The sequence below is a fragment of the Protomyctophum bolini genome (assembly GCF_963924005.1).
Source record: "Protomyctophum bolini genome assembly, chromosome: 1".
Classification (NCBI taxonomy): Eukaryota; Metazoa; Chordata; class Actinopteri; order Myctophiformes; family Myctophidae; genus Protomyctophum; species Protomyctophum bolini.
The window spans coordinates 19,482,964-19,495,888 of NC_137862.1; the positions used below are offsets into that span (position 1 = coordinate 19,482,964).

The 12,925-nt window shown below is 40.9% G+C and overlaps 2 protein-coding genes across 2 annotated transcripts in view; both read left to right on the plus strand.

Annotated features, from left to right (window-relative positions):
* Nucleotides 1-12,925, plus strand: part of zrsr2 (zinc finger (CCCH type), RNA-binding motif and serine/arginine rich 2) — an 80,733-nt gene that overhangs the window by 50,763 nt on the left and 17,045 nt on the right. The window lies entirely within an intron of this gene.
* Nucleotides 433-12,658, plus strand: ppef1 (protein phosphatase, EF-hand calcium binding domain 1; the record flags this gene model as incomplete). Its single annotated transcript, XM_080760007.1, has 16 exons — nucleotides 433-558; nucleotides 1,120-1,180; nucleotides 4,109-4,272; nucleotides 4,641-4,755; nucleotides 5,958-6,004; nucleotides 6,294-6,460; nucleotides 6,618-6,654; nucleotides 6,837-6,986; nucleotides 7,467-7,600; nucleotides 8,055-8,253; nucleotides 8,905-9,090; nucleotides 9,455-9,597; nucleotides 9,848-9,954; nucleotides 11,438-11,601; nucleotides 11,798-11,882; nucleotides 12,330-12,658. The coding sequence occupies 16 exons, from the start codon at nucleotides 433-435 to the stop codon at nucleotides 12,527-12,529; spliced, it is 2,085 nt and encodes a 694-aa protein (XP_080616133.1). The 3' UTR covers nucleotides 12,530-12,658.

Sequence of the window (12,925 nt, forward strand, 5' to 3'; positions counted from 1 at the left end):
ATATTCTTTATTTTTTATCAACTAATCAAAAAATCTATTAGTCTGATTAACCATGCAACCTAGCTATTAGACTTAGTAGGAATGGGGGTATACAAAAATAGCCAGCGACGCATTGTTAACTTGTAAATCTACTATTCTTTTTAAAATAATTGATCAGTAATCATAATTGAACACTTTGTGATTTGTAATTTTGCCCAACTTTAGACTTTAGACTTTAGGCTTACAAAGACTAAACCCATAAGGGTCCCTTTGTTTCCACTTGTGCACTCTCTGAGTTAAATTGACACTGAGGATTTTACTGTGTATATGTATTCATGTACTGTGCATCGATCCAGAACAAATCATTTTCACCATCAACATATCATTTGCAATATTAGGCAACAAATTCATACAAATAGCTGAAAAGATAAACGTGGGTGTTGTTTCTTAGCCATGAAGGCGGCCATTTTAATCCAGAGATGGTACCGGCGCTACATGGCTCGCCTGGAGATGAGGCGGCGGTACACCTGGAACATCTTCCAGTCCATTGAATATGCAGGCGAACAGGACCAACTGCAGGTACCACAACGTCTCTGTTGGCCAAAACTGTCAAATTCAAAAATATCAAAAGTAGCAGATATAGTACAGGGTTATCAGACTAAAAACTGCTTCTCGATTATTAAGGCTTTTATTGGTTCTAAATTTGATTTATATATATATATATATATATATATATATATATATATATTCTATATATATAGATATATTTTATATATATAAAAAAGAAAGAAAAAAAAGGCTATCCAGGCAGCCATGCATAAACAGTGCATAGTGCAATAGAAACAAACCTGTTTCTTGTACACAATGCAATATTGAAGCAATGATTTGTATGGTGTGTCCTATAAGTCCATGTGGGCTGGGCGCCTTGGGTGCATGACACAAAAATAAAGAATCTATCTATCTATCTATCTATCTATCTATCTATCTATCTATCTATCTATCTATCTATCTATCTATCTATCTATCTGTCTATCTATCTATCTATCTATCTATCTATCTATCTATCTATCTATCTATCTATCTATCTATCTATCTATCTATCTATCTATGGTGAAAGTTTTATTTCTCTTCTCTCCTCAGCTGTCCAGTTTCTTTAGTTTCATGCTGGACAACTTCACCCACCTGAACGGTAATGGACCAGGTGAGCACACCTCTACTCCCCTCCGTGATAACATGATTAAATCCTGGGTATGTTGACACAGAAGTTAAGGTTTTATTAAAAAAGAAATACTTTTTATTTGAGAAAAAAGTCAAAGACTTCAGCCGAAAAAACACAAAGCACCAGTGTGCAAACACCTTTACCTACTTATTCTTGTCCATGTAGTTTAAGCGAATACGTTAATTGAGAAGTAGTTTCTCCCTCCCCACATAATATATCAACACATTGACGCTACAATTTATTTTGCGACATGTTGTCAGCTTGTAGATCTCTTATTTTCACAATCTTTGTACAACTTGTGCTAGTAAAAATAACAATAAAAACACATTTTCTTGTTTGATCAAAAAGTAATAGATAGAATAACCTCAAAGTAAACTAGAAAAGGTGCTCCTCAGAGCACAGGTCAGGTAGTTAGGTTATTGTGGCTTCCTGGTGGCGCTATAATAGGCCAATGTGAAAAGGGTAGTTTTTTTCTCAAGCCTTTGACGGCAATTGGACGTTCAAATTCATGATTTGAGACATTTTGTTCCAGAAATCCACCTGCTGGTGGCACTATAACAGGCCAACAGTCCTCAGCCTAGTAGGAATGTTCATGCATGTTCATGCGTTCATGATTTGAGGCATTTTGTTCAAAATGGACCAATCCTGCAGACTTTGGAAGCCAGTGTTAGCCATAGGATCATAGAATATCAAATATCGGACAGATCCCCCTTGATCACATGACTATGGAGATACTGTGTACCCATTTGCGGGATGTTAGGACAGAATCCAAAGGATTAAAATTTTAAATACAAAAACATGTGTTTTGTTTGTGTGGGCGAAAACATCTGCTATCGCCTGGCGTCGACAGTAATGCCCCAGATTACAGTAAACCTCATGTTATGTTGCACAAAATAATGTCCCTCAAAGAGAAACCTTTGGGACCTCTCTCTTTCTTTCATTAAGCACATTGCACAGCCACTGATGTTGCAGACACAGAATCGGTGTTCTGTCTTTACTAAATTAAAATGTTTGTTGTTGTCATTTTTACAATCATGATTTTATTGTTCACTATTGTGCTTCCATGAAACTAACATTAGATTTGTTCTGTCGGGCTCCTGGATTTTGGTGTTCAAAACCCCAGTGCTTGTTGTTGCTTAGCAACAGGTGTGTGTGCTGTGGACAGTGTGCTGGTGTATTGTACAAACACAGCTGTTGCCCACTCCTCTGGCCAACACACTTCATTATCAAAGGCAGAGACCTCTTATCTACATATTTTAACTTAAAGTATGAGTTTTTTTGGGGGGACATCTTTGCCCTACTTGATCATAATTACATAATGTCATACAAAAGCATAAAAAGTAGCAAATCCACTTCGCGACGCGTTTTGAGCTTGCAGATCTGCTACTTTTGTTAATATTGAATTTGAATCCTGAAAGGTTTTGGACATAATGAGGTTTCCACCCGACAGAGGCTCTATTTCCGTCAGTGCCAGAGCCATAGAGTAAGACAGAGTTACGCAAACTCCGTTCACTTCATGGGGCTTCAGTCCAATGGCGGCTCTTCTACATAGACTTCTATTGGGAATGGGGACAACCAACTGGGACAAGTCCTGGACCGGAAGTAGGCAGAAATGCATTGGACCCAGGCAACAGCCCAGCTTTAATGATCTTAAATCTCTTTATTTTAGAATGGATTGTTTTGGAGTAATCGTACAACATAAACATTACAGAGACTTTAGTTGTCATTACATTACTTTAAAACAGTTGGCATGTTGCACACATGCCTAAAATGGCTCTTATTTTCACCGCCCTCGCTCCAGCTTGTCTCAGTTCAGGCTGCATGAACAGCGCTCGAGCAAAACTCTTCTATTAGATGGCTCTGGTCAGTGCTAAACCCCTTATCCCTAAACTACCTTTTTTTTTACTATTTTGAAAAACTAGGTAAAAATAAAAGGTAAAATAGCAATCTACAAGCTCACAACATGTCGATGTAGATCGGCTAGTTGAATTATTAAAAACTTATTTTCAAAATAGTAAAATTAGGATAAGCATGGACAAAAATAGAGCCTGATATGTTTCCTTTATAGTGGTGTTGTAGTAATGCAGAGATCATCATCTGTAAACACACACATGTGTTCCTAATTGTTATCATAAAACAACCCTTTCTCTACTATACTCTGTGTGGGGACATTTGACTCACGTACGCTCATGTCATGTGCACACACACACACACACACACACACACACACACACACACACACACACACACACACACACACACACACACACACACACACACACAAGCCTCTTCATGCCCTGTTTGCCTGCATAAATTCAGACGCTCATTAGCATTTAGAAGGACCTGTAATATACAACGTTGAGGTCAACAAAAAGCCAGACATTGAAACGAATGATTGATTATGAAGCAGGATTATTATAGTCAACAGTTAACAAAAATACCGTAATGGAATTTATAAAAGAAAAGTTTGAGAATCGCTTGAAAAGAGGATGACGGATGATGATGATTCCCAACAGGTACAGTGAAACTCAGAAACAAGCAACCAAGTCTATGAAAACAAGGCCAAAACATACCTACTATATTACATTGGCTATTTGAAAATAATGCGATGCAACACTTTGTGAGCTTGTAGATCTGCTATTGAAACATTTTAACTACACAAATCTTGTATGTGGGTCCTTATATTTTCAGATGGGGGTTCGCGGACAAATGCATGGGTCCTTGACATGAAAATGTTTGAGGACCACTGATTTAAACAACATTAGGAAACAAGCCCCAACTACACATTAGAATACAAGCCCCCCAAAAAATGCAACCCGCAACTACCAATATTTACAAGCAACCTTTCCGAAAAACAAGCCCAAAAGCCGCTTTTAGTAAGCAGACCCCTGCATGTGTCCTGTGTTCCAGACCTGATCTCCCAGCTGTTGGATCCAGTGGTTGACCCCTGGCTGGACAGAGAGTCACGCTACAACCTCATCCCAGTACCAGAGTCCTACAGCGGCCCACGCCTCTCTTTCCCCCTCTCCGTGTCGCACACCAACACGCTGCTCAACGCCTTCAAGAACCAACAGGTATACCAGAGCAAGGTTGCTGTAGTTTTTCATTTTTCGTTACTTTTTGTCTCCACCGAAGGCATGAGGAGAGAGTACTAACTGGGTTTGATAGTTTGCCCAGATTGTATTTTCAAAGTATAGCGAAAATAGCCGGAAAATAGCTTACAATGTGTCATGCTGTGACACGTTGTGACTGAGCTTGTAGATCGGCTATTTTCAGCATGCAACCAAGTGTAAAATCTTCCATTGCGATGCAATCAAGGCCTGCCTAACTGCCTGACTAAAATCGTATGGCATTTTGTCGACTAAACTATGACTACAGTAGATTACATTTTATCCAAAAGACCTACAGGAAAACTAAACTAAATCAAAATGCTTCAATCCAGGCCCTTCATGCTAAGTATGTGATGCAGCTGTTGAACGAGACCAAGAAACTCCTCAGACACATGCCTAACATCACACACCTGTCTACATCCTATGCCAAGGAGATCACTGTATGTGGTAAGTCATCCTTCTTCACTTATCTTGTTCCTTTTAGTGTTTTGTGGAGTTGTAAGTCCTTGTCATATGATCTTTCGTGGTATCAGGTTTTGCCAGAGGCAGCACACAATGGGCTTCTAAATAAATGAATAGAAAGGTGAATGGCTGTGATGATGCCCGTGGAACATGCAGTACATAATATCTTTCTCTAGGCTAGTCGCCACAGCTGTTTCCATCCATTTTCCAGTGGTGTTTACTAAGTACATGTACTTAAAAGGGACATTTCACCACTGGAAAAAAAGTATTTGTAGTAGATAACAGTAGCACAATTTGAAATTTGCACTCTATGGCCAGAAAGAATAATGTAGTCTGTGTATGACTAGGGTTTGACTGGATTGCTAGATTACTACAATGACCATAATGCTTTGGTGCACTCGCCCCACCTTGTGGAAAGGGGGAGGGCTGTCTTATTGAGACCATAGACATAAAAAGGTAGACGCCTCCTTCCAGCTCTGGGGCTCGTGTCAAAATTGAAGGCACAATGTTCGAGAGATTCCTTGTGAAGCATAGCGGAAGCATGAGTGGAAGCTTGTTAAGCTTTTCTGTATTTTTATTTGTACTCCACTACACCTCAGAGGGAAATATTATACTTTTACTCCGCTACAATTATTTGAAAACTTTAGTTATTAGTTACTTTGTAGATTTTGATTGTTATTACAAAACATACATTAACCACTTCAACCCTACATGATACATTTCTGACTTTTGAAAATTGATTGATTGAATAGTTTATTGAACATAAATGTAAAAACAGCAACAGAGTACAGTCAAACACTCAGTTCAAAAGGGATAGCACCGGGCGCCCACTGGCCTAGCGGTCCAGGCGCATGCCACATTTAGGCATAGGCCGGCCTTTGTCTTCCCTTCTCTCTCTCTCTTTCCTATCTATCTTCTCTTGTAACTATCGTTGCAACAATAAAGGCAAAAAGCTTTAAAAGGGCACCAAATAAAGTCCTTGCAGTCTTGTTTCCATTTAGGCCCTAGCCTATACAATTACGATGCAGATTGTCAAAGGATTTTTATACAATTTATACATTTGTATAAAAAGAGAAATTGGACCTTTTGCATAATGAGTACTTTCTACTTTTGGTACTTTAAGTACATTTTGATAAGAAAATACTTTTGTACAATATCCATCAATATTCCTGTTATTTCTCATTTAGGTGATCTACATGGACGGCTTGACGACTTGCTTCTCATATTTTACAAGGTAAATATACATTTAGGATTCAGTAATTTCCTTATAGCTGTGAGGCGACAGCACTACCAACTGTGCCACCACCGTGCCCCTGGATTCAGTCATTTCCAACCGTAGTCCCACCAGCTAGCTGAACTGTTTCACCCAGTTTGATACTTAACTCCATTGATGTTGCATGAAGGTTCATTGACCAAAATAGCACGTAAAAACCATCATCATAAAAAAAAAAACAATCCAAAGAAATCCCACAGTATATACAGTTTATGTTGCGATAGTTGATGTTGTTTTTCTCTCTCTTTAGAATGGCCTTCCCTCTGCAGACACCTCGTACGTGTTTAACGGGGACTTTGTGGACCGGGGGAAACAGTCCGTGGAGGTGGTCGTCCTGCTCTTTGCATACCTTCTGCTGTACCCTGACCACATGCACCTCAACAGAGGTAACCATGAAGACCACATCATGAATCTCAGGTTTGTCATTTGTTCTGTACATAGAATACATGTATTTAGTAGACAAACACGTAGACTTTAGAGATAGTAGTAACTCCTGTCACACTAGACCTAAATCCTGTCATTTAACTCTGAAAACTAAAAACTTCACGTTGATGCACTGGTTGTGTTGTTCCAGATATGGATTCACAAAAGAAGTCATGCAGAAGTACAAGGTACAGATATGATATATGTTTTTGTTTTAGTTGTTGTTATGACCACTGGCACCATACATTCATTGTCTATAACTCAATTTCTACCATGCATCCACTGCCACCTTGTGGCCACGACTCTTTCACTGCATCACTGGGGTTGGGAGAGCATTGATTTGAGTGGTAATGGTGACGTCTGTCTCCAGACCTTTGGCCGAGAGATTCTTCAGCTGTTTCAAGATGTGTTCAGCCTTCTGCCAATCGCCACGGTGATCGACGGCAAAGTATTGATTGTTCATGGGGGCATATCGGACCAGACCGACCTCAACTTCCTCAGCACAATAGAGAGACACAAGGTTACCACCTTAGATACCTTGACATGTTCATCCCTCTAAATGTGCAATAAGTCTAAGTTCTGATTTGTATCAGGAAAGAATGTAGACCAGTGGTCTAAAGATATAGAAGTTTGAACTCTCAACCAGTAAATCTGGAGTGTTAATTGAACTCTGAGAGTGTAAACGTGGACCCGTAACAGTGAGGATTTTGCTGTGTAATTAAGAGAGCTGGACCGGGTCAGATCTTATAATGTTGTTGTAGTATGTTGCTATAAGTTTGTCTGTAGGTTTTTATGAATAGTGAACCAATGAACGATATTAACAAAAGCTTGTGACTAAATAAATAATAACCACACTGGATCCAAACACAGGTTATTTTTATTATGTTTTCCATTTGCTGGAAAGTAATCGTTTGGTGACATACATGGTTTCCACCCGAGAGTGCCGACAAGTGGAAATGTGATTCCATCCTCATTCTCTTTCTCTGGCTCCGTCCTCAAGGTCAAGTCTGCACTGAGGTTGCCTAGGTATGATGTGAATGAGCAGGATGTCCGTAGCAGCAGGACGAGGGCGACAGACAGCGCTCGCCCAGGCAACTGTCGTAGCCACAGGAGCCAGAAGACCCCCATTCAGAGGTCTGTGAACATCTCATGGAGGGAAAAGAGCTCCCTTTTCTACAGCACAGCAACATTCTGAGTGTTAATGTAACACAGTGTAATTAACGTTCTGTACGCCGTTTGGCAACTAAACATGGCCATAAACAAATTTAATTAAACATTTGAAGCCTGCAACTAACAATAATCTTCTTAGTAATTATTCTATAGATTGCTTTTCCGATTCATTGAATAAACAAGAAGAATACATTATATAACAAGGAATGCATTAAACACATAAACCCTATTTTATACAGTGATTATATATATACAGTGATTTTATACAGTGATTTTTTAATAGTGTCTTATAGATCTCTACATGCAATTTTTACTATTTTGAAAATTGTTGTTTGTTTTGAAAGATTTTTGTATTTAATGATTCGATCACTATAATCAATTAAATCGATTAGTTGACAACACATTTGATTCCTTGCAGGAAGAGACACTGTGGGCTGAGCCGACAAGACTCCTCCTCTTCCTCTTCGTCCTCTTCATCCTCTGTGTGCTCGCCCAGATCACCACAGCCCTGCCTGCCCTACACTGCTGCTGCTGACGTCCTCCAAGTGCCCTTCCTGGACTCCCTGTCTACTGTCCCTCCACCCTCCCCACCCCAACACCAGCAGGAGTGGAAACAGGTCAAATGGCTGAAATAGATCGAGCCTAAGGAGTGGGGGTGGGGCATGGATCAAGTCATTAGTCACTATGGTTGCCATCTGGTGTAAAATACATTATTTATCTAATAAATGTCATGTCTTTAATGCCCCAACTCAGTGATTCACAACCTGAGGGCCAGAAGGGCTGTTATTCCTGATTTACATACTTTGAGCTGCCAGCACGAAAATAGCCCTACAAAAATATCCCGACAAGCTCTTAACGCCTTGCGTAGCCTATATAAACCTTAGTATATATTAATAGAGACGGTACCCGGAGGAAACCCTGAGGCGAAATGGACATAGTGGCCGAATTTGTCATTGCAGCTCGAGCCAGCACTGGTCCGTTGACTATCATTGCGCACGTTCATATTATTGGGCCCATGACACGTGAACGAATGTTTCATATGTGAACGCGCGCAAACGGCGCAATGATAGTCAACGGCCAGCGCGTTCATGTTATTGGGTCAATCAATCCCAGAATGCACTCTGTTCCTACACGGAAGGAGGAGTGAAATCGCTTTTGAGCAACTTAATGCAAGTGGATGGGAGGAGAAATCCGGTGCCGTCTCTATTAACATATACTCTAAAATATAAACCAGGTGTGATCCTATCCTCTCTGTCTCCTCCCGGCAGATAGTGGATTTGTTGTGGAGCGACCCCAAGCCCCAGGAGGGGTGCAGTCCCAACACCTTCAGAGGGGGAGGTTGTTACTTTGGCCCTGACGTCACCCAGAGACTGCTGCTCAGCCACCACCTGCAGCTGCTCATCCGCTCGCATGAGTGCAAACAGGAGGGATATGAGCTCTGTCATAATGGACAGGTAGACTATAGGGCTGTGAGCTCTGTCATAATGGACAGGTAGACTATAGGTTCGCTGCATGGGCCATATGACTTCAAATCAATCAATTACTGTATTTTTGCTATTTTTTGTACGCCACCATTGTACAACAATAAGCGATTAATCAGACTAATCTATGTAGATTTAAAAAACATTTTAGACATATTGGAATTGAGTCAATTATACCTGACTAGCCCTTACCCGTTGTGAGATATTGTGGGAGTGGAAGTGGGAGTGATTGGTGCAGGTGGTGAGGAGATACGGCGGTGTTTCTGACACACATTCAGACACAGACATTCAGACATTGATGATGTGATGATGATGTGCGTGTGTGCGTGTGTTAAAGGTAATCACCATCTTCTCTGCCTCTAACTATTATGAGGAGGGCAGTAACCGTGGTGCCTACATCAAACTGGGCAGAGAGCTTGTTCCTCGCTTCTATCAGTACCAAGTCAGCCGCTCCACCCGCAAGCTCACTCTCACCCAGAGGTAGGTAATGTGTGTGTGTGTGTGTGTGTGTGTGTGTTGCAGCAGGCTTTATTTATGTAGTTTATTTTATTAGCTGAGCTATGTTGCTCTAATCATTGGATACTGTGTGTGTGTGTGTGTGTGTGTGTGTGTGTGTGTGTGTGTGTGTGTGTGTGTGTGTGTGTGTGTGTGTGTGTGTGTGTGTGTGTGTGTGTGTGTGTGTGTGTGTGTGTGTGTGTGTGTGTGTGTGCGTGCGCGCGCGTGCGCCTAGTGTAAGAGCAGCGGAGGGTTCTGCTCTCAGGGCTCTGAAGGAGAAGTTCTTTGCCCATCGCTCTGAGTTGATGTCTGGCTTCCTGCGGTATGATAATTGTCACACTGGTAACGTATACACACTACTCACACACTGGTAAGGTAAACCCACTACTCACACACTGTTAAGGTATACCCACACTACTCACATACTGGTAAGGTATACCCACACTAGTACTCACACACTGGTAAGGTAAACCCACTACAGTACTCACACACTGATAAGGTAAACCCACTACTCACACACTGGTAAGGTATACCCACTATACTCACACACAGGTAAGGTATACACACTACTCACACACTGGTAAGGTAAACCCACTGCTCACTCTGAGACCCTTTGGGGTCTTTGACAGGGGGCATGCATAGGCAGCACGTGCCCTTGATCAGTGATGCTCAAACCTTTTCAAGTCAAGTACCCCCAAATTGATATGTAGCCTATTTGGCTGCGGACATCCATCTGAAAATGTTTTGCCAAAGAAGAGAAGAATCTAAATTGTTCAAAACTTTTAGGATAAATGAAAATGTAGAATGGCGAAAAATCTGTTGTTAAAGGGATATTTTCTACTTATATGAACACCCTTTTTTAGCTGCCCCGCCCCATTCCTATACAAACTCATTGTAACTTCAAACTCCATTTTAACCATGATAGATTCATCGAAAACACCTGTCCTTTTTTTCTGGTGACTGATATTCTCCTTCTAATACGTGAGGGGGACTCATGTATTAGAGTGGTGACGAGAGTGTATTTTCATTTACAGTTTTTATTTATTTAAGACCTGGAGGCGTGATCAATGCCATTTGGCTATTCTGAGTGGCCAAAGAGCATTGATCACGCCTCCAGGTCTTTAGTTTACTCAAGTTAGGGAATAAGACCTGGTACTTAAGACACGCAAAATACAGCCGTTAGTCTCCTCCTCCGAATTCTTTTCCAAAACAATTATAAAAAAAAAAAATTAAGGGGGCGGGGCAGCTAAAATGAATATCAAATAACTAATTACTGAATTGAGCAGGTTAAAAACTGTCTAGGGTGTTCACACAAGCCTGAGTAGACGATAAAATGACCAAAGGTTTTTTGGAAAGTGAAATATCCCTTAATTTAGGCCTACGATGTTTTGTAACAAAGCACTATACTACAATACATTGATATCTGCCTAACCTAGCACTAGCTCACTACAGGATGATATAGATGGCTGCCAATATATTTTGTTCTTGGTGCTTCACACTGTGCTTGTGCTGCCCAGCAGCAAAGTTGGCACCTATGCATGTGCTGTGTGAAAGCCCCATTACGGTAACATTTGGTATCACTCTCAGAATTACAAATGGATGAATTAAACACTGGGGATTTTATGTGATGTTGTGTATATGATCATGTCAGTACTCCTTTCTGGAGGTACTGTATATATCGTCTCTGTCGGGTGGAAACCTCATGTGACTTTTCAGGATTCAAATAAAAAAATACGCTGTAGTTAGTGTAGTATGATCAAGTAAGGCATTCATTTACGGGGAAAAAAACACAAAATGCATACTGTAGGTGTACATGTGTGTTCAGGATGTGTGTCGGTCAGTGAATGGGCTGAAGTGCTGACGTCTGTGCTGAGATTGGACCTGCCATGGTGCACACTTCGCCCACACTTGGCACGTCTGACAGCAGATGGCAGTGTGGAGTACCAGTCCTGCTTTGAGGACATGACCCCAGGCCACCCACTGCCGCAGGTCAATACTCTGTTGACAGTGTACTTTAACTTTTTATACTTTAAGTATATTTTGATGCTAGTACTTTGACTAAAGTAATAATGTAGAATAGAATGCAGGACTTTTACTTTACTTTATCCTGTGGCACTGTTACTTTTACTTACTACATACTTCCTCCAGCACTGCTAATGACTAACATGTGATGTTGTTGCTGTAGGTTACACCCCACATGGCTGAAACTCTGTTCAGATACAGGACCAACCTGGAGATCATATTCAACATTATAGACAAGGACCAGTCAGGTAGAGACATATCACTTTTATTTTGTACAGGCAATTGTGTCTAAAATCTGCGTGTGTTTTAAATGAATATTGTGTACATTACTGTATTTTTGGGGACACCTATAATTACATACCCAAAATGGGGTTAGCTTATTAATCGGGTATTTTATTATATATATATATATATATATATATATATATATATATATATATATTATTATTATTATTATTTCTTTGGGCGCTATCCCCTCCAATGTCTGGCTTTCAGACATGACGTCATGTGGCAAAAACATAACACCCACTCGTGACGTCATGTGGCAGCCAAGTCTATGGACTTTTAATGTTTTGCTTTAAGCATGACATCATGTGGCAGCCACAGTGGGCGCCCAGCACATCACAGTGTAATTTTTACAGTCAATTAAATCAATGACTTGTTGTGACATTCTAACATGCAACATTCACATCCAGGCCTGATCTCCATCGAGGAGTTCCGTAACACCTGGCGTCTCTTCAGCACCCACCTGGGTGTGGACCTGGATGAGAGATCCATAGACGACCTCGCGCGCAGCATCGACTTCAACAAGGACGGGAGTATAGACTTCACTGAGTTCCTCCAGGCCTTCCGAGTGGTACACCAACAGCAAGGATCAGCGAAGAGGCTTGGGTGACTGAGGCAGGGAGAGATACAGTCAAACGAGAGAAACTCAACTGAGCTACACCTGGACGTCTCTTGATCAATACTGGACTAAACAAGGGCAATGATAAGATGATTGCAGAATGAAACATAGCTATATTGATGGATGACAATATTCACTGTATCCCAGGTTCACAACCGGAAATCGCTGCAAACCCGGAGCAGTGGCGGAAAATGTATGAATATATATTTAACCTAAAAGAGGTTTAACATACCAAGGTGTTGGTACTACCAAATGTAAACAGATTATTACGTGAGCTTCCAAGGATGGATGACTAGAGCCTGTACATTAGCGGCTATAAACCAGCCATTTCCAACGTGTGGACTGTGAGGATATTGCAAGTGGGCCCCCAAATAATTGACAAAACAC